General features: G+C 39.0%; 1 protein-coding gene and 1 pseudogene across 2 annotated transcripts; both read left to right on the top strand.

Moving 5' to 3' along the window:
- Positions 1–11,408: 11,408 nt before the first annotated feature.
- Positions 11,409–12,168, top strand: LOC308420940 (phosphoglycerate mutase 1-like; annotated as a pseudogene). The gene has a single exon. The product of its transcript is annotated as a phosphoglycerate mutase 1-like (transcript).
- Positions 12,169–17,193: 5,025 nt separating this feature from the next.
- On the top strand, positions 17,194–22,223 carry LOC308421183 (uncharacterized protein; the record flags this gene model as incomplete). The annotated part of the gene is made up of 2 exons (XM_080917465.1): positions 17,194–17,379; positions 18,597–22,223. The coding sequence occupies 2 exons, from the start codon at positions 17,194–17,196 to the stop codon at positions 22,221–22,223; spliced, it is 3,813 nt and encodes a 1,270-aa protein (XP_080773591.1).
- Positions 22,224–22,827: the final 604 nt, after the last annotated feature.

Below are 22,827 nucleotides of genomic sequence, written 5' to 3'. Positions count from 1 at the left end.
TAGCACAGGAAGGAAAGAGTATTTCAGAGCAGCTTAGGGAGAGAGAATAAGCTTGATACAGATGGTGATAGTTGTAGTAAGTGTGTGGGGAATATTATTGGAGTAGTTTTGCAGGGACAAGTTGCAGGGAGAGCAAGGAAAACACAGGAGAGGAGATTTTACAAAAATAGGTTGCAGAGAGAACAAAGAAGGCCCAGGTGAAGACAGAATTGCCGGAAAACCAGAAGCCAGAAGATTGAAGCATATTGTAAAAGGCAGTATGAGGACAAGCAATCCAATTCAGTCACAAGCCAAAAGAAAGAGGATTGAATCCATCAGTTTGGAAGATCAGTTTGTAGGGAGGCCAGAAGCTTCCAGGGCTAAGGCTAGGGAAGACAGATCAGAGAAAGAAATGCTCTGGTCTCAGTTTAAGCCCTGTATTGACACAGCCTAGGTGCAGTCCTCATCTTATCCCTTCATCTGAAGAAATCAAAACTGTATTTACAGTAGACTGAAAGAAGAAAGGGAAACTCAAATGCAGTCAGAAATCTACTGTGACACATTCTAAGGGGCGCAATAGAATGCAAAGTACCATAAGAAGCTACTGTGGGAAATTTCTGCTAATGAGCTGAGAAAATTAGAGGAAAGGGAGGATTTCCTAGAAACATGGAACTTTCTAAAGTGGAATCTTAGGGGATTACTAAACTCAGATTATTAAGTGAAGGTATTGAGTAGGCAAAGATTATCTTTCTGCTCACCACCCCCCCACAAAGTGAGTTTAGTTTCTATTGTTGGGTTAAATAAAGCACTGACTGAATACAATTGGGAATGGTAATTTTATTTTATTTTTCACTTCCACATTACTGCTCATCATTGAAGAAAGACAGGGCTGGAACTCCTATGTGAGCTTGAAGCCGAAAACAATGATAAACATTGTTTTGAGGCTCTGTGGTTCATTCTCCCCATGCTTCTACTTAATTACACAACTTAGAAACCCCTAAATACAGATGATTGTGATCACATTGGTTTAAGCACTCCTGCATCAATAAATAATCAAATCAACCCCACAGACCTGCCTACAATCTGATGTAATCTAACATAGACCATTTTTTTAGTTTATGTTTTCCTTTCAGAAGAAATTAGGCCCTACCAACTTGACAAAGCTAAGACAACTTCTACACTCTTATAAAAAGTAATTTACAGAGGGGTGTACCTACCACGTTGGAAATTTACTGAAAGGATAAAGAACTATATTTCATAAAAAAATTGCAAACTCAGATAAAAACGAGAGAAACAGACAGGCAATTCCACATTAGTAGACAGTGAGATAATTATTAAACCTGCTGGCATAGACATGCTGCAGTATGGGCACTAGCAGAATGAAGTAAGTGTCGATGCCTGTATGTAGAGATTAGAAACAATATTTTGAAGTCAAGAACAATCTCAGTTAGCCTGCACTGGCCTTGAACTTGTTACATTGCAGAGTTGGACATTGTACTGACTCGTCATCTTTCCCCCAAAGCCAGAAATAAAGGTATGTGCCATCTTGCCTGCCTGCCATTTATGTTGTGGAAATGCAAAGAGAAATGAGAGTTGAGGCTAGTCACTGGTCTATTTAAGCCATTTGGTTATTTTCCTAAGTTAATATACTGCCTATTTAAAATTAGTTATCTTTGTTCTCTCCAATTTAATAAATAATTTTAAGCAGACCGAAGGAGCACACTTATCAGCATCATTTACTGGCCACCATATATTCCCAGTATTGCCAAATATGATAGAACTCACTTTGTTATGACAAATTCAAAATTCATGCCAGTACAGCTTCCAAAAGAATTGTATAAGGTCAATATAACTCTGGAACCCAACCCAGTGAAAAACACTATAAGAAAATGAATCTATAGCTTAAAAATTTTGATCAACAGCAATACATGAATACTTAAGTAAATAACACCAATTTTATTAATACATGTAAATTAATGCTCAACATGATTACATGACATTTACACCCAGGAAGCAAGCCCTCTCTTGTTTATACTACTCAATCAATGTGATAAAAATGTAGTAATTAAATTAACAGGAGCATCATGATTATGTATATGGACACTGATCAAGCACTTGACAAAATTTAGCAGCTGTTCATAGTTTGAAAATTTAACAAAATAGGTAATAAGAATATATTAAAATGTATGAAGCCTATATTTCAGGGTAACATAGTAATCATAATATCTTTCTCATTGTGCCGAAATATCTAGCCAGGGAAATTAGAAAAGAAAAAGTATTAGTACTGTGACAAAGGACTTGAGCATCCAATTTAAAGGAGGAAAGATTTATATGGGCACATGGCTTAAGTGGGTAGATGATGTTAGCTTTGCTCTACTTGTTTGTATCTTGTTGTGTGACAGAATATCCAGCTAGAAACTACCACCTTAAATTTTACGGGTTCTGGTTTTGGTTGGTTGATAATGTTGTTATCCTCCCGTGATGTTGCAACCCTTTTTAGCTCCATAGGCCCTTTCTTTAGCAACCTCATTGGGATCCCCAAGTTCAGACCAACAGTTAGCTGCAAACATGTTCAGCTTTATATATATAACTCTAGCATAGTCCTTGAGGGGGCATCTCTGTCTGGTTCCTGCCAGTAAGAAATTTTTGGGACCAGCTATAGTGCTTGGATTTGATGACTGCATATGTGATGAATCCCCAGGTGAGGCAGCTTCTGAGTGATCTTTTCTTCAATCCCTGTTCCTTTATTTGACCTTGCATTTCCTCCCATGACAGTTTTGTTCTCCCTTCTAAGAAGGACTGAGGCATCCCCATTTTGGCCTTCCTTCTTTTTGAGCTTCATAATGTCTGTGAATCGTTTCTTGGGTAATAGTTATTTGAAGCTTTGTGGGTCTAGTATTTGCTTATCAGTGAGTGCATACCATGTGTGTTCTTTTGTGACTAGGTTACCTCACTCAGGATGATAGTTTCTAGTTCCATCCATTTGCCTATGTCCCAATGAAGGGGAACAACGAGGCAATGGGGTGGAGAGGCAGACCAGAAGGGAGTGCAGCGCAGGAGGTGGTAAAGGGATAACATCTCAAATATAAATACAAAGTATCTAATTTAAAAAAAGATAAAAAAAAAACTTCACCAATTCTCTAGATAGTAGTTACCACATAGGGAATACGCCTCTAGGATATAAGCCTAAAGGGGCATTTCATGTTCAAAATATAGCAAGACCACATTGGTTAGAAAGAACATGTTTGTCCTCGTCTATAAATTATATATCATATTGTGAATAACCTGAAATCCCAGTATGTAGACTCAACAAAATACTGTACTTCTATTAATATGTACCATTCTATGTTCTATTTACAGCTAAGATAAATTTAATGTGAAAATATTTGGATTTACATATGTTTTCATAAAATTCATGTACTATCCCAAATGTGTGGATAGACACAAGGCATATAGTCTAAAGAGGATGAGTAACTTAAACCTTTAACATGTGGCTATATTCCTCTAAGACTATATCTTTTTAACCATCTAAAACAAGTGTTTAATAGTATATGAGAAAAAAAATCAGCCGGACTCCCAGTCACTTAATTGACTACTACATTTTTTAAAAATTTTTTAGCGCTGGATTAATGAACTCTCCTCACTGCTGTGTAGAAATAAAGTGTAAGGAAGGAGAGGCCTGTTTTGTTTTGAGGCTGAGGATGAAAGTTTAGAGTAGTAGGGAAGAAAAACAGCACTGGAAAGAGATCATAACTTCAGTGGTGGGAGCTAGATGTAGTTGCATCAAACTTGCAGATAGAATGCAGAGAGAATAGAGATAGAACACGGCTATACTCAATCTGTGGCCCCCAAAAACACATCTTCTCCAATGAACAAACATCTTCACTTAATAACGATTCCAAGGCTTTAGAAAACAGGGCCACTGTTTTGGATAGCCACTTCAAACCCAGAAACCCATGTGGTACATTGCATAATCAAACATAATCAACACACACACACACACAACCCATGAGTTTAAATGAGGGTATAGCTCATTTAGTAGAACACTTCCCTAGCATGCATCAAGCCATGAATTTGAGTCCCAGAACTGTATAAAATGAATTTTGTAAAACAGTCTAATAATGCCAAGATCATCTTAGGCTACATGTTTAAAGTCATACGTAAGACCTTGTTTCCAAAAAAACAAAAAACAAAATAGAAAAAAAACTAAGGTTTTTAACTTTTTGATAGGAAAATAAAACTGCTGCGTAGATTGCATGGTCATTGAAGATAAATGTGAGAACTCAAAGCTTCAGTAGGATTATTACATATAACACATAGGACATAAAGGCTGGGCCTAGGGCAGTTATGTATTTAAGTGAACATGAAATAACACAAAGAAATACCAAGAGACCTAGAAAAAATTTAAATGACTGCCAAAACATGTTGTTCATAGATTATGTGTATATGTTTCCATGCTAAGATAAAAAATTTCAATCTCCTGTCATACATGTAACCAGATGAGGTCTAGCATGTTGACAGTTCCATGATACTTTTGAAAAATGTTCATTGCCCTCTGTTTCTTGTTGTGTTGAGTGTGTGGGCACAAATATGTATGATTTCACTATTCAGCTATCCCATGTACTGTGCTGAAAAGGGTATCTAAAGGGTATCTATCTGTTGTTCCAAAACACAAGAATGCTGTGAGTATTGTGCAAAAAAATTTGCTGTTAGCCTGTTCAGATACATGAGAAAGAACTCAAGTGTATCGGACATGTATATTTCCTAAGAAACTTGTATTGAAAGTATGTAAAAACAAAGTTATGCATCCATTTTATAATAAAGATATTTTATGTGCTTGAGTTAGTTTGAGCATATGTCTCCTGATTGTAGGTCCTTGTAGAGTGTAGAGGCAAGGGTAAGATCCCTTGGGGTGCAACTTCTATTCTGTAGAAAGATGCTCATCAAAGGTACTGGGATTCAAACTTAGGTTCAAAATTGTTTTTATTTTATCTTCCTGTTTTTTTTTTTTTTTTTTTTTTTTTTTGCTTAATAGGAAACACCATCATCATATTCAATTACTAAATGTCTGTTTTCTAATGAGAACAGAGAATGTGGATTTGAGGGATAGAGAAGTAAGGAGAATATGAGAGAAATTAGAGAAGAAGAAACTGTAATTAGAATAGATGAAAAAATCTATTCTCAATTAAAACAAAACAAAACTGAAAAACAAAAATCAAAGCTTGTGTTCTCTAGAAGCACAGTATCTGCTCCTAACCACACAGCCATTTTTCAAGCCCTATGTTTCTTTTGTGATGAAAACTTTGAGACAAGCAGTTCAGGGCTCTTATAGAGTAGTTTCTTAAGGAACAATGCCCAGCATTCCTTGCTTCTGTGTTTGTATGTTGTCTTAGAACACAATATCCTTTAGTAATGAGAACTAACTGTGTGCAAATACACAGAAGCCAGCTATGAATAATTCACAATCTCCAAAGAAGTACTCACAGTTACCAAACCTGCCTCCAAATAGATCCCTGACACCCTAAAATCCACCCCCACACTAGCATATTCATGAGTACGCACTTTATTGTTTACTTTGTTCTGTGTGATAACAGGATGCCCCAGAACCCTTGCTTCTGCCTTGCAGCAGAAACCAAGGAAGTTACCCCTCACATAGGAAATATTAGGACATTCTCAAGTTCCCTGAACTGCAAATTAGGTTCCCAAAATGTTTGGGATCTCAAATTTTAAAATAGCATAGTTGTCATAGGGTTTATCATCGAATGGCTATTTTAGTGTAATGGCATTTATAATATTAACTACAACAACTTAATGAATGTTTCTTATGATTTGTCCTATATTCACTTAAACTTCATATTTCTTCTCATGCAATATTTATAATATGAATTCTGCATAGTTCATGCTAGCAGTGTGTATCTTTTAAGTAGACAGAGAGCAAAATAAATTCAGCATCTTTCCCATGATCGCAGAGTTAATAAATTGTAAGCTGGCACTGGAACCACAAAGATTCCAATTCTTCTAAGACTTTTGGAAGAAAAAAATGCATTTAAGGATAATTTTCTATCAAAAACTAATATGTAAGATTCAAGTAAAGGGATGTTATGGGGACTGAGTAGCAATTATCTCTATTTAAAGAATCTTTGGATCACTTCAAAAGAAAGTGTGATGCAGAAGAAAAAAATATATGAGATTAGTGTATGTCCTATGCAATCTTCAGAATAAAGATGTAACTGATCTCACATTTTATTTTACTTATAAATCATTGATATGTGCCATTTCAGTTACATATTTTTCACCTGCACCAACTGCTATTTCATACTATCAATTAACTCATTTTAAATTTGTCTAATAGTCTGATAAATTATTATTATTTACACATTTACGTTATTAATACTAACACCAGTTAGCAGATTAACTATGGTTTAAAAGTTTAATATAATCTCTAGTTCCTTTCTTTAGATTTTACGAATTGAGAACACAGGGTCATTGTTCTGTGAATTACTATAAAGTCTGAATTTGGCTCTTTCAGTAAACTTGCTTTTATTCCTCCCAAAACTGACATTTCTGTAAATGTATTGCATATAGAATCTTGACTGGATATACAGTAGCTGTGTTTTTCAGCATCACAAACCCATTAGGACGATCTTAGCAATGTCAACTTTAGTTGACAACTTGATTGTCAAATCAATCAAATAAGATTGTCAACTCAAAACAATAAGGGACACCCATATAGGTAGGTCTTTAAGGGTTGTTTGCTGGAAGGACTCTCCTTCACATGGCATTTTTCAACAGTGGTCCAGATATAAGGAAGCCTGAGGAAAAAAGCTAAATCTGTTTGTCTGCTCACCTTTGTTCCCTGTTGATGAATTCATCTGCTCTGGATGCTGCCAACATCCTTGACTCACAGCAGAACCCAGCTTCTAATGGCTTGCTAGGAGTCCTCTAGAGCTTCAGTGTGAAATTCTTATTGCTGAGGCATTCAGTTTCATGGACCAAGCAGCTGGTGTGTTATCAATATATCTAGTGTGCAGTCAGTCATTATTGAACTACTTATTCGGTATCATGTAAGCCAACTTAATAGATCTGCTCAGTTATATACATATTCATAATTTTTGTTGAGAACTAAGGATCATATAACCATAATGATATACCAGTAGGTGAAATATCTTTACTCCGTACAGTTTCAACAATTCAATATATGCCCATACAGTTGGATGATGATTATGTGATTTATAAAATTTAGACCAGGATCTTCCAATATACCCATGACTGATTTTGAACTCTTTTACAAACACAGTAACACACACACACACACACACACACACACACACACACACACACACACATACACGAAGAGTGCCTGGATATTTACATGTTTGTTTACTTATAAATCTGTGCATTGTATATCCTGGTTCTAACAGAGGCCAGAAGACAGCTTAAGAACTTGTGGATTTGAAGTTCTAGATTGTTGTGTGCCACCAAGTAGGTGCTTAGGTTAAATTCCTGGTCCACTGAAAAATGTGCCAGTGCTTGAACTTCTGAGTCATCTCTCAATCTCTTCTATTCATTATTTTATTAACTGACGGGCTATTTTTGCTTTGGAAATAATCTGAACGTTTATATTTATTTATATCTTAGAATTTAGTTTGGATATCTACCAATCCTAATTATTTATATCTTAGAATGTGTTTGAATATCTCCCATAAACAATTCTATTGGCTGCAGTTATTTTTCAACACGTGTATGACTATTCCTAGTTACTTAGTATTCTAATTGAAAATTAAATAGGCTAACTTATGCCAAATAGAAGCATTAGGACAAATGAAATCATGATGGTAGTCTTATTGGCCTATATAAGTTATTTGGAAGGGTTGGCATCATCCTGATCTTTTTTCTCATGCATGGTTACTTTATCTTTTCTCATTTATTCAGGCTTTTTTTTTTTATGACTTTTGAATCACCACCAAATACGTTACAAGTGTTTTTTAAGTCAATGGTTTTATACTTTGACATCCATCAAACTGTAGTCAGCATGTAATTATTTAAAATTAAACAAAAACAATCAAACAAAACATATAAACAAAAACAAACAAACAAAAAATGCAAGGCTTTCGACCTGCAACTCTGACCAGTGCAGATTGGGAACTCCACCCCTGCCCCTGTTCCACACTCAAAAAATTCAAAGAAATTCTAACCCCCCCAGGAGGTCTGTCATAATCAGGGTCACAATGTGTGAACCTCTGACCCAATACATGCCATAGCTGAGATCTCCACAGAGGACTTGGAAACTATCTCTCCTGCCAGAGTCACATCTACCAGGAAAAACTTGGGTGCTCCAGCCCATCTCCCATACCCAGAGACAAACTGCTTCTAAGAAAGTCTGCTGTAACCAGGGTCATAAGAGATCTACTATAACCACCATCACAGGAGACCTGACCTAACTAGGGGCAGAGGAGTCCCCACTTAAGCAATGAAAGAACTGTTTGCCTCCCAAAAGGCCTGCTCTAACAAAGTTCAGAGAGCTCCACTTGCCAACAAAAAGGAACAGGCTGCAGTCAGAGACAGCCAGGGTAGTTAACAGGAGAGATAATGTAACAACAGAGGCAAGCACATGAACATAATCAACATAAAACAATGCTATTGGACATCATGAGAACCCAGTGTTCACACAACAGGAATCCCTGTATAGCCTAACACACCTGAAAAGCAATATTATGACATAAAATCCCAACTCATAAAGATTATAAAAGATTTTAACAGGACATAAATAATTCATTTAAAAAATACATTCAGACAAAGGTATAAAGGGAGAAACTTTAAAGAGAAAAAAAAATCCTTTAGAGTAATACAGAAAAGCACAATCAAAGAGGTAAAGAAATTTACAAAATGGTCAAGGATTTAAAATGGAAATAGAAACAATAAAGATATCACAAATGGAGGTAACCATAAAGATGGAAAAATTAGGAAAGAGATCAGGAGATACAGATAGAAACATCACTAACAGAATAAAGAGAAGAGAGACTCTCAGGCAAAGAAGATGCCAAAGACAATATTTACACAATAGTCAAAAAATTACAATGTTAAAAATGCTCCAAAATCAGAACATCCAGGAGATTTAGGACACAATGCAAGGACCAAAGCTACTAAAATAGAATTAGAAAAGAGTGAAGATTCTCAATTCAAAGGGCTTTCTGGCACAACTTCAACAAAATCATACAAGAAAACTTCCCTAACATAAAGAAAGAGATTGCCATAAACTAACATGTAACTTAAAGAACACTAAATAAATTGAATACCAAATAGAATAATGGAATAAAAACTCAACAGGAAAATGAAAACTATGCCCAAGAAAGTCTAGGAATCTAATCATCTCACAAAAACAAAACAACAGAACCACACAAATATAATGCCATCTCAAAGAACAAAAATAATAAGAAATAACAATCATTGGACCCTAATATCTCTCAACCTCAATGGCCTCAATTCCTCAATAAAATCACATTCATTAACAGACTGGATATGTATACAGAATTGAGCGATTTGCTACATACAGAAAACACTCTCCAATGAAAAAGGCAGATACTACCTCAGAGTAAAAGTCTGGAAAAAAGTTTTATAGGCAAATAATTCCAAGAAAGAATCTGAAGTAGCCATTCTAGTAATTGATAAAATCGACTTTCAACCAAAATTTATTAAAAAAAACATTGGGAAGGATACTTCTTACATATCAAAAGAAAAATCCAGGATGACCTCTCAATTCTGAACACCTATGAGGCAAATGCAATGGCAACCACATCTGTAACAGAAATATTACTGAAGCTGAAAACACAAACTGAACCTCACATAATAATTCTGGGGAAATTCAGTACCCCAGTCTCACCAATGGACAAGTCATAGGAACTGAAACTAAACGGAGACACAATGAAACTAACAGAAGTTATGAACAAAATGGGTTTAAAACATAGCTACAGAACTTTTTACCCTAAAATGAAATAATACATCTTCTCCTTGGTATCTCATGGAACCTTCTACAAAACTGACCATATATAACTGGACACAAAATAAGCCTCAACAAATACAAAAAGATGGAAATAATACCATGCATTATGTCATATCACCTCAGATTAAGTTTAGTCTCTAATAACAACAAAAACAACAGAAAGCCCACATATTCATAGAAACTGAACAATTCTCTGTCTACTCAGTGATAACTTGGTCAGGGAAAAGATAAAGAAAGAAAATAAAGACATTCTAGAATTTCATGGAAATGAAGGCACAGCATACCCAAACTTATGGGATACAATAAATGCAATGCTGAAAGAAAAATTCATAGAATTAAGTGTTTTTGTAAATAAACTGCAAAAAACCTACACTAGTAATTTAACAGTATATGTGAAAAGAGCTACATACCCAGGAGTCGTAGACTATAATAAATAATCAAAATTAGAGGTATGATCAACCAATTATGAGAGAGAGAGAGAGAGAGAAGAAGAAGAAGAAGAAGAAGAAGAAGAAGAAGAAGAAGAAGAAGAAGAAGAAGAAGAAGAAGAAGAAGAAGAAGAAGAAGAAGAAGAAGAAGAAGAAGAAGAAGAAGAAGAAGAAGAAGAAGAAGAAGAAGAAGAAGAAGAAGAAGAAGAAGAAGAAGAAGAAGAAGAAGAAGAAGAAGAAGAAGAAGAAGAAGAAGAAGAAGAAGAAGAAGAAGAAGAAGAAGAAGAAGAAGAAGAAGAAGAAGAAGAAGAAGAAGAAGAAGAAGAAGAAGAAGAAGAAGAAGAAGAAGAAGAAGAAGAAGAAGAAGAAGAAGAAGAAGAAGAAGAAAGAGGAGGAGTAGGAGGAGGAGGAGGAAGAGAAAGACGGAAGGAGGGAGGGAGGGAGGAAGTGAGGAAGTGAGGGAGAGAGAGCTGTAGAAAAAAATCAACAAAACTAAGAGCTACTCCTTTACAAAGATTTGCAAGATAAACTCTTAGTAAAACTAACTAAAGGGTCCAGAGACAGTAATTTGACAAAATCAGAAGTGAAAAGAGAGACGTAACAACAGAAACAAAGGAAATTGAAGAACTTATCAGATTCTAACACAATAACCTTTACTAAACTGAAAATTCCAGAAAAAAAAATTGATGATTTTCTAGACAGATACCACATACCAAAGTTAAATCAAATCAGGTAAACTATGAAAAACAGTCTCATAACACCTGAGGCAATAGAACCCATCATTAAAAGTTGCCCAACAAAAAAAAAAAAAAAAAAAAAAAAAAAAAAAAAAAAAATCGAGGGCCAATTAGTTTTAGTGCAGAATTATATCAAACAGTTGGTTATTGAAAACCTAATGCCAGGGAGAGTGCAAGTGCGCAGGCGCGGCCAGGGTTGGGGGGGCGGGCTGTGAGGAGAATTTCAGCGATCCTCACTTGCTGTCACATCCTCTGTCTGTCGTCATGGCTGCCTACAAGCTGGTGCTGATCAGGCATGGCGAAAGCACCTGGAACCTGGAGAACCGCTTTCAGCGGCTGGTATGACGCCGACTTGAGCGGGCCACAAGGAGGCGAAGCGCGGCGGGCAGGCGTTGCGAGATGCTGGCTATGAGTTTGACATCTGTTTCACTTCTGTTCAAAAGAGAGCAATCGGAACCCTCTGGACAGTTTTGGGTGCCATTGACCAGATATGTTTGCCAGTGGTCAGGACGTGGCGTCTCAGTGAGCGACACTATGGGGGTCTAACAGGTCTCAACAAAGCAGAAACTGCTGCTAAGCATGGTGAGGCACAGGTAAGGATCTGGAGACAATCTTACGATGTCCCGCCACCTCCAATGGAGCCTGATCATCCCTTCTACAGCAACATCAGCAAGGATCGCAGGTACGCAGACCTTACTGAGGACCAGCTGCCCTCCTGTGAGAGCCTGAAGGACACTATTGCCAGAGCGCTGCCCTTCTGGAATGAAGAAATTGTCCCCAGATCAAAGAGGGGAAAAGGGTCTTGATTGCTGCCATGACAACAGCCTTCGGGACATCGTCAAGCATCTGGAGGGTCTTTCAGAAGAGGCCATCATGGAGCTGAACCTGCCAACGGGCATTCCCATTGTCTATGAATTTGATAAGAACTTGAAGCCCATCAAGCCCATGCAGTTTCTGGGAGATGAGGAGACCCGTGCGTAAAGCCATGGAAGCTGTGGCTGCTCAGGGCAAAGTGAAGAAGTGAAGGCAAGGAGGCAGACTCCTACCCGACACCCTCCCTGCCTGTTCCTGCCTCCTGCACCCTCCCCAGGACCTGCCACACTGACTACATCTTTAGGATCTTAAGTTTAAGTTGTAGCTGCAGATGGGGACCTGTGGCTCCCATTGTCATTTTAGTATTTTATCCCCTGCACCCACTCCCTTCATAGAATCTAGTCAGAATAACACCTCTGGGGTGCAGGTTCTTGGTCCACATCCAAGGACGGCTCCCTGTACCAGGAGAGTTGAGAGATAATAATTATAGTTTTTCTTAGTTCTTTGTTTACTAAGGGTCTGGTTAGGAGGAAGTCAGGGAGGAACTGCACTGTGGTATGACCAATGAGAAGCTGCGGTCCAGTTTTGTCCCTGGAACCTCTTCTTCATTCTTTCTGCAATTAGGTAACTGGGGGTGTAGTCATTCCAGTGGAGAGTGAAAGTAACCTCATGGTGATTTGAAAGACCCCACTTTCTCTCTGACCCTAAAAGAGCTGCTGGCCCTAGAAAGTTGGGATCAATCTTGTCAAGTTTATGCATTACATTTACTTTTATATAAGAAAAGTATATATACATATATCAGCACACAAAAGCAACTCTTGAGGTTGCTAGTGGCAGTTGAAACAGTCCTATGTGGTCACCAGAAAATAAGCCATTCCTCATATCAAATAGGAGGAACTCCTTGTACCTCTTGCTATGTTTGGATCCCTTTGCCTTGTTTTGTAGAGGTGAAGAGCCCCTTGATCATGTCCAAGTTTTTGTCTTTCACTGTCTGAATCATGTTCCAGCTGCTTGACCCTACTGTGTGGGTTCAGAACTCATTTGGGCATAACAACTAAATCTCTTTCCAGATCAGTATAATAAAGGAGTGATGTGCAAAAACAAAAAAAAAAAAAAGAGACCTAATGCCAATACCCCTCAAATTATTTTAGCAAATAGAAACAGAAGAAACACTACCCAACTCATTTTGTGAACCTACCATTATGTTCATCTCAAGCCACACAAAGACCCAATAAAGAAAGAGAATTTTAGAAGATTTTTTCTCTGCGAAAATAATACACTAAATGGAATCCAGGAAAATAACAAAACCATTATCAAGTAGGATTCATAACAATTATGTATACATGGTTCAATACATTGAAATCCATCTAAATAATCCACTATATCAAGAAACTAAAAAAAAAAAAAAAAAAAAAAAAATCACTTGATCATCCCAAAAAGGCCTTTGACAAAATACAACACCCTTTCATGTTAAAAAATCTTGGAGAAATCAAGAATTCAAGGAATATAAATAAACATAATTAAAGCAATATACAGTAAACCAATATTAAACAGCAAATTAAATGTAGATAACCATGAAGTAATCCTGTAAAATCAGGGCAAGATAAGACTGTGTAGTCTCTTCCTATTTATTCATTTTAGTACTTGAAGTTTTAGTTAGAGCAATAAAACAACAAAAGGAGGTCAAAGTAATATATCATAGAAAAGAAGTCAAGGTATCATGGTTTCAGCTGATATGATAGTATACATACGTGACTCCCAAAGTTCTACCCAAGAACTCCTTGACCTGAATAACAGCTTCAGCAAAGTGGCTGGATATTAAATTACCACAAATCATTAGCTTTTCTGTATTCAAAGGATAAATAGTTTGAGAAAGCAAATAGTAAAAGAACACCTTTCACAAGTCATAAATAAAATAAACTATCCTGATGTAACTCTAACCAAGCAAGTGAGAGATTTATATGACAAGAAGTTCAAGTAGTTGTAGAAAGAATTTGAGGAAGACATAAGTAGATAGAAAGGTCTCCTATGTTCATGAATCCTTAAGATTAACATAGAGAAAGTGATGATCTTACCAAAAGCATTCTCCTGATTCAATGCATTCCCCATCAAATTTTTAACTCAATTTCTCACTGAGAAAGAGAGTGTTCAACTTCATCTTGAATAACAAAAACCAAGGATAGCAAAAACAATGCTTCACAATAAAAACACATCTGGAAGAATCTTCATCCCTGACCTCAAGCTATAGTAATGAGCAATAGCGATAAAAACCACAAGTTACTGAGACAGAGTTAGACATGTCTACCAATAGAATAGTATTGAAGACCCAGAAATAAACCCATGCACCTTTGGTCACTTGATCTTTGACAAAAACGCCAAAGCAATACAGTGGGAAAAAGAAAGGATCTTCAGCTACTCTAGCTGGCAGTCTGCATGCAGAAGAATGCAAATTGATCAATTTTTAACTCCTTGACAAAGCTCAAATTTAAGTGGATCAAGGCCCTCCACATAAACCAGATACACTGAATCATAGAGAAGTGAAAGTTGAAGATATCCTTGAAAACACTGGAACAGGAGTTATTTTATTGAACAGAATACCATTGGCTCAGGCTTTTAATCCAACAATTGACAAATATGACCTCATGAAATCAAAAGGCTTCTATAAAGCAAAGGACAATGTCAATAGGACAAAACAGCAATATACATATTGGGAAAATTATTTTACTAATCATATATGAAATAGAAGGGTGCTATCTAAAATATGGAAAGAACTCTGCAAGTTAGAGCCAGAAAACCAATTAACCAAATTAAAAAATGGGTTAGATAGCTCAAAAAAAATTATCAACTGAGGAATCTTGAATGACTTTGAAGCATATAAAAAAATGTTCAACATCTTTAATCATCAGAAAAACACAAATTAAAATGACCCTGAGATTTCAACATACACAAATCAGAATGGCTAAGATCAAAAACTCAGTCAACAGCTGATGCTGGAGGATGCTGTGAAAGAAGAGCATTCCTCAGTTGCTGGTAGGAAACCAATCTGCAGAGCTCTCAGAAAATTGAATACAGTTCTACCTGAAGATGCAGCTATGCCACTCCTGCACATGTACCCACAAGGTGATCCATCATGTCACAGGTTCACATGTTCCACTGTGTTCTTATCCCCTTATGTATAATAACAAGAAGCTTGACACAACCCAGATGTCCCTAAATAAAAGAATGGATACAGAAAATGTGATAAATTTACACAATGGAGTACTACTAAGCTATTAAAAACAAGCACATTATGAATTTTGCAGGCAAATGGATAGAACTAGACTATGTCATCCTGAGTGGGGTAACCCAGATCAAAATGTACATGATATATCCTCACTGATAAATGCATATTAGCTAAAAATCTCAGAATACCCAGGATACAACTCACAGGTCATAGGAAGGTTAACAAAAAGGAAGGCCAAAGTGTGGGTGCATGACTCCTACTTGGATGGAAGAACAAAATAATCATGGGAGAAAGGTGGAGGAATGTAGGGACCTGAGTGTGGAAAAAAAGGGGGTTAAGAAAAGGGGGTGGCAGAATTTGGTATGGGGAAAAATAGGAGAGAAGCTCAGAGGGTCAGGAGAATGTATAGAAATATTCAGCAGTGTGGGGTAGAGAATAAGGGAACCAGTAAAACACCAGGAATGTGAGAAGCTCCCAGGACCTAATGGAGTTGACATTAGCCAAAATGCCCAACAGCAGGGCTAGAAAACCTGAAGAGACCACATCCAGTAGATCCATGGTCCCCAATTGAGGGATGGGGAACCAACCCATGTCAAAAAATAATTTATTCGATACATTTTATTTACATTTCAAATATTATCCATTTTCCCAGTTTTCCCTCCATAAACCCCTATCTGCACCCCACCTCCCGCCTGCTTATATGACAGTGCTCCCAGCACATTCACCCATCACTTCCTGCCTTTCTGCCCTGACATTTCCCTACAATGGTACACTGAGCCTTTGCAGGACCAAGGGATTCTCCTCCCATTGATGCCCAACAATCCCATTCTCTGCTACATATGTAGCTGGAGCCATGGGTCTGTCCATGTGTACTCTTTGAATAGTAGTTTAGTCCCTGAGAGCTCTGGTTGGTTAGTATTGTTGTATGCATGCGGCTACATTTCAAATACTTTAACCTGGAATTTTTCCCATCTAAAGAAAACACAGGAAGAAAAATGGACCAGAGACAAAAGAAAAGGCAATCCAGAGACCACCTCACCTTGGGATCTATTCCATCATCAAACACCAAAACTCTACACTATTGCTAATGCCAAGAAGCTCTGCTGTCCTTTTAGGGGCTCTGTCAGCACCTAAGACAGATGAAGAGACTCACAGCCAACCACTGGACTGAGCCTGGGGACTCCAATAGAAGATTAGGGACTGAGAAGGGATTGCAACCCCATAGGAAGGAAAACAGTATCAACTAACTGGACCATTCAGAGATCACAGGAACTAAGCCACCAAACAAAGAGTGCACATGGGCTAGTCTCTTGTTTCTGCTACTTACTTGTGTAGCAGTGGACTTGGACTTGTCTTGTCTGTCCTCAGTGAAATGATATGTTCTTGGTCCTGTGGAGATTTGATGCCCCAGAGAAATGAGATGCCATAGAGGTGAGTGGTAAAATAGGGTTGGGGTTTGGCAACACCCACTTAGAGACAAAAGAAAAGGGGTATGGAATGGGGGATTCACGGAGGTGGGACCAAGAAGGGGCACAGTATTTGAAATGGAAATAAATAAAACAATAAAAATAATTTACTGAAAAAAGATAAGCTATGATCTCAGAATAAGGAGACCTGGATGTGCAGTCAGAAGACACCCTGAGATTAATAATCCCTAAGAAACAATTCAACTTCCATAGCGAAGCCCACTTTATCAAAAACTAAAATCCTGATAAATTTAAGCAGACAAGATACGGAGAAATTCTGGGGCTCAGTCAGAAAAACCATAAATACAGAGAGATCTATCTTTGACTTCTTCAGCAGCAGTGCATATAAGGAGGAAGTAGAGAAAGCCAGTAGGTGGGTGGGGCTCCTGGGCTGGAGGCTGGGAAGGGGATGTTGCAACCTCCCACTTACCAGTAGCCCTTTGTGATGAGGAGGCCACAGCTGTGTGATGTGGCCTGAGCCCTCTTGACAAGCCAGATGCTGTACTCTAGGACTCAGTAGCCTGAGAACTACACTGTGGTTCAGAAGATGGAGAATTTTCTCCTTCTGATGAATAGTACTATTGACTTGTGGAAGATTCACAGCTCTGTGTGGACAGTAATAGAAATGAGCTTTGCCATTCTGTGCGGAGTGGGCATCTTTTTCTTACTACTCCCATTCCTGAAGGAGTATCCAGGATCACCAACACCTTATATGGAAAAGGACATCTTAAAGGTAAGGAAACACTTGGTTGACACACAATGGAATGGCAGACTTTTGTTCATGATTGTTACTCTCACAATCTCTAGAAAGACAGGTGTAGTGAAAAGAAACTGGATATTTTTATAAAAGACATAATAAATACAAGAATATGTCTTGTTTTAATCTCAGACGCGGGATATGGGAATGTTTCCAATTGTCCATGGTAGCTGACTATGATCTTCCTCATGCTCTAGCAAGGGGCAGAGAGAAGATTCTGGGTGTTTGATGTTTAGAATTTTGGGGACTTTTCAGAGGGTATATAAATGCTAGAACCTTAAGAGGCATAATAGGTTATTGGTTGTTTGCTATTGGTTGCTGGTATTTGTGTTTTGTTAAGTAGAGGTATGAAACGAAGAAAGAAGAAGAAATTGATATCCTGAAGGTAAAGATTAATCATGCCCCCATAGGAACTAAACCTTCCTAGGCAGTAGTAAATAGTCTAACAATAATATCTCCCCATTTCCCCTCCAAATGTTTTTCTCTGCTATCTAGTATTACAGGATTGAAAGGGTGGAAAAATAGGAGTAGGGAAGGGTGGAAGAGAGAAGAACCTACAAAGTAGCTAAAGTCTAGGTACAGACACATAAGCAGACATCTCCAGAAAAGTAGCAGCACATTAGTCTTCAGGCACGGCAGAGGTGAGAGTGACCTGAGCTATCTGCCTGAAGCTCTCACACCTTATATACAGGGTGGCAGAGAAGCCACTAACAATGACTGGCTCAATGGACAGACTGCATTTCTGAGTTGGTGGGACACAGCTCTGAGAAAGGTCATCTGTCCTCTGCTCACACTTGCCTTTTTTCTTGTGTTGAGCTGTTGTGAAGCATATATGATGAGATCAAGGGCCTCAGATCAGAGATTGGGTCTCCTGTGGTCTGAGGAAGCAGATATCACCTGACAGTCCAGGGGCAACTGCAGAGCTCAGCCTTGGGTAGGATCCTGTCTGAGGGATCTTGTCTGAGGAACACTGACTGAGGACATCCTTGGTAAGTGTGACATAGACAGCCTCTTGTGCTGTTATCCAACAAGATTAAAAGAAAATGTGTTTATGGAAACTATTAATGAGTCAAGGAGAGAGAACTCTCTGGGAAATGCAGATTTCATGCTATCCATGAGCACAGAGAGCAGGCATTTTGTCTACCAGTGAGAAAGGGGGACGACAGCTCATTTGTTTTGCTTCTAACTGGCAGGTGATGAAGAGGGGGCAGTACAAGGACAGTAAGAAAAGTGCTACTGGCAAAGGTTGCAGAAACAGCCAAAAGAATGTATCACCACCTATGGAAAGCCCCATCCAGCATCCTTTACTGGACTCTTTTCCCCACCCCTTTTGGAACTCTAAGGAAAAACTCAGTCAGCTTTCCCTCCCTTACCTATTTTCTTACCTCAAGGTCTTAGAGGTTCTCATACAGCAGAATTTTTGCCAACTTTTATGGGGCATTTCCTCTGTGCTCTCTGAATCAGTTGTGGCTACTGCCTGGGTCTCCAGAAACTCCTTGGGAGGAAGTAAAACTGTGAGGTTTTGTGAATCAAGTGAACCCATTCAAGCTTTATCCCTGGATACAGAAACTCCAGAGCTATTCCAGGACCAGCAATTGCCCCACAAACCAGGGGCACAAAGTTTGGTGGGTGTGATTGATGTCCAGGAACCAGAACACCTCCCAAACTGTATAAGAAACCAAACAACTTCTTCATTCCAGAGGAAGGCCCATCGAAAAACAGGTCGAACCTCTGAGATAGGGATACAGACATCCCTTCCAACTTTAAATGAGCCCTGGCAACAGAAACTAAATTGGAAAGACATTGCAGACTGTGATATCCATAAATGTCAAGCAGCCATTAGTCAACCCATTGACAACGTGTCCAGGGACACCCTGCCCACCAAAAATATCACATCAACTTCTGTCTTCCCTGAGCATTGTCAAATGATCCACCATCATAAGGAACCACAGCATGATAAGACAATTAATTTTGGAGAACAACAAGGAACCCATATCAGATTCCTCCCATCTAGGGAACTGACACAGCTTCAGGGAGATTCCCAACCAAATAGTGATGGTTATTGCAAGAATGCACCTGAATTCAACCAGCCTGACCAGTTCTCTATCCTCGGCTCCAAAAATTACAAGTGGAACCACATGGTGGGATCTGTGCCTACAAGGGTTCCCTTAAAGAAAGCATTTGCAAAGTGTAATATACTTAACACCACCAAGAAGAGCCTCAGGGCTGTGGCCACAGACCTGACTTGCACTTCAAGCAGCACCCCTGAGAAGGGTCTGGAACTAAAGAACCCTGCAGTAAGGACAGATGAGCTGATCTCTATCAATACCAGCAAGGGCCTTTCCTTCCTTGATCCAAACACTAAACTGAAGCTGGAATCAAACATCATACAGCTTCCCGTGAAACAAAGAAAATTTCCCTGTGCTTCCAAGGCCGAATATTATTCTAAGGCTGCCATGATCTTGGAAAAATTGCATCTCCAAGATCCAGGGGGTACAAGAGTAGAAACTCTATCATCTTACGGGGTGCAAAGTCCTGTGTTTGAACACTCACCACCAGACGTTCAAGAGACCCAAGGAGCCTCTCCGTCTGCTTCCAGACATGGGCCCTCAAAGACCCATCAATATCAACAGCAGAAATACATTACTGTTCAGCCCCTGACTTTCTGCTTCCAAGCAAAACACAAACAGAGCAGGACTATCTGGGGAACCGGCAGGGGCATCCTGCCACCAAATACCAGCCCAGGAATGACCAAATATGTACCCTGGAACCAGTCTGAGGACGTGGTTTCAGGATATCCCAGCTTGAATACAACAAATGTGGGCACTGAAGACAGGGGCCTACCTTCATTGACTAAACAAACCCACACACTGAAGGTAAAAGAAGAGGCATCTCATGCATGGAGGGTGTGGCTGGGATCTAATGAGATTCCCAATGGGCAAGCCATCAATATAACCCTCAAGGACTTTGAGTCTGCGGAGGCCAAAAGAAACCCAAGCCATATGCAAACACGTACCCTACAAAATTCTGGGGACTTGTCTTTAAAAATAAGAGTATATAATAATATTGACTCAAGTGAGCAGCCACAGGCTTGGCCTGTGAGTCATCATCCAGATGGCCCTAAAACAGTATGCCCTGCCATGGTCGGCCTGCCTTCACAGCATTCTGTGCCCAATTTCCATAATGAATGGCAAAACCCCAAGACTTCAAAGGACACAACATTTAAGTGGCAGGGGAACTCTTTAAACAATGAAATCCCCCCACCAGGTACTGAGCAGACACAAAAGGTAGTAGATAGAGAAAATCTCATCTACAGTACAGCAGTTGAACTACAATCCCTTATTAATGCTCTGGTCCAGAACCTGGTGAATAATGTGGATGACCCATCAAAACTGACCAGAGGTCCTGTGACCCAGGTACCGGAGTGTAAAGTGGAATCATTACCATTTCAGCTGGGTTGCTCTACCTACTTTTCTGAGGGTCTCCATGACCAAAACCTTAGCCAACCAGCAAGAGGAATGAGCACTGGCCATGCTAGCCCTGAGGAACACAATGAACTGTTCACATTCAGTATAATTAGAGACAGACCACAACCAGGGGTTGATGCCCAGAGAGTTGGTGACCAACATCTGCACAAAACAAAGAAAGAAATGGGCTTGGACCAGCACTCCACTCCCATGAAAAATGACTACACATACAGGAGAATTGAGGACAAGCAGGAGGCAGGTCTTGCTGACCAGAGGGCAAGTGACCCAGTTGAAATTGTAACAAAAATCAGAATGGGGGACTCTCCACATAGAAGTCAGGAGGGGTACCGCCATTCACTGGGATACGCAGAACTTAGAGATGGAGAGGAGCCATGTGTTGAGTATAGTATCATTGACCCACATGAAAAGACAAAGAAAGGAACATTCCATGGTCAACCTATGAGTCCCAAAGAGAACCACCAGGGCAAGGAGAGGAGAATTGAAGGCAAGGAGCAGTCAACTGTTGCTGCCCAGGGAGCCTATAACCCACATGAAATTAAAACAAAGAATGGAAGGGAGTGCTCTCCACAGAGAAGCCCTATAATTCATAACCATTCACTCAGACACAGAAAAATCAGAGACAAACCACAGCCCTGTGTTAATGCCCAAAGAGCCTGTGACCAGTATCTGAACAGCCTACAGAAAAAAATGGCATTTGACAACCTCCTCACTCCAAAGGGGAACAACCATCTCTGTCAGCACAGGGTAACTGGAGGCAAGGGGCAGTCGGGTCTTGCTGACCAGAGAACCTGTGACTCTGATCAGAATATAAGCTGTGACAAGGGCTACTGTCCTCATAGAAACCCCAAGTGGCACAAACTTTCATTTAGATACAGAAAATATGGAGAAAAAACGCTGTCCTGTGTTAATGCCCAGAGAACCCCTGGCCAATATACAAACAGTGTGAACAGAAGAAGAGGCTATGACTCCTTCCCTACTCCTAAGAGGAACAACCGTCCACACGTTCACAGAGTAACTGGAGACAAGCAACAGTCAGGTCTTGGTGACCTGAGAGCCTGTGGCTTAGGTCAAATTAAAAAGAAGGATGGAATGGGAAGCATTCCTTATAGTGGCCCTGAGGGATACAACCTTTTGTGCAGATACAGAGTAATTGAAAACAATCAGGAGCCAGTCATTGTCCTTAGAGTCTGTGAACCATATGAAAGTCCAAAAGAAGGAATGGACCGTGATCAGCCCAGGAGCCCCGAAATGTACCATTCAGTCAAGTACAGGAGTACTGGAGGCCAAGAAAGGTCAGGTGTTGCTGCCCAGGCAGCCTCTGATTGGAGGTAGAACTTATCAGCAGAGGCCAAAGAGCAGGTACATCAGGCAATCTTTGGCTTCCCATGCCAGGAAGCCTTCCAGAAGATGCCCCATCTGCTCAGCCATTGATTTCCCCTATGGTATTTTGGTAATAAATTTTGGCCTTTTTTTTCTGAAAAAAAAAAATCTTACAATAAATACTGACCAAAATGCAGATGAAGTGGAGCCCTTATTAACTCCCTTGGGAAGGTGCCTGGTGCATCACTTTTGGAAAACAACATAAAGATGTCATAGAAAACTACATGGAGAACCACTGTATAGTCCAGCTTTGTCACTCCTGGGTATAGAATCGAAGGATTCTAAGTCAGCACACCACAGAGAATATAACAAATTCATTCTTATATCTGCTCTATTCATAATTCCCAATTCTATTCATAATCCTATATTATATATAAACACATACATATATAATATATATGTATGCATGCATATGTGTATATGTATATTAAGAGGAGTCATTAAGTTAAGAAAAATAAGCCATATTCAGAAAAATTTCACATTTTCTACATATTTGAAATTAGATTATATATTATATAATATAGGATATAAAAGCAGAAATAAGACTATACTGAGT

This window comes from Micromys minutus (genome assembly GCF_963924665.1).
Source record: "Micromys minutus genome assembly, chromosome: 5".
NCBI classification, from domain to species: domain Eukaryota; kingdom Metazoa; phylum Chordata; class Mammalia; order Rodentia; family Muridae; genus Micromys; species Micromys minutus.
The sequence above is the reverse complement of the archived record's forward strand: the minus strand, read 5'-3'. Positions and strand labels throughout refer to the sequence as shown.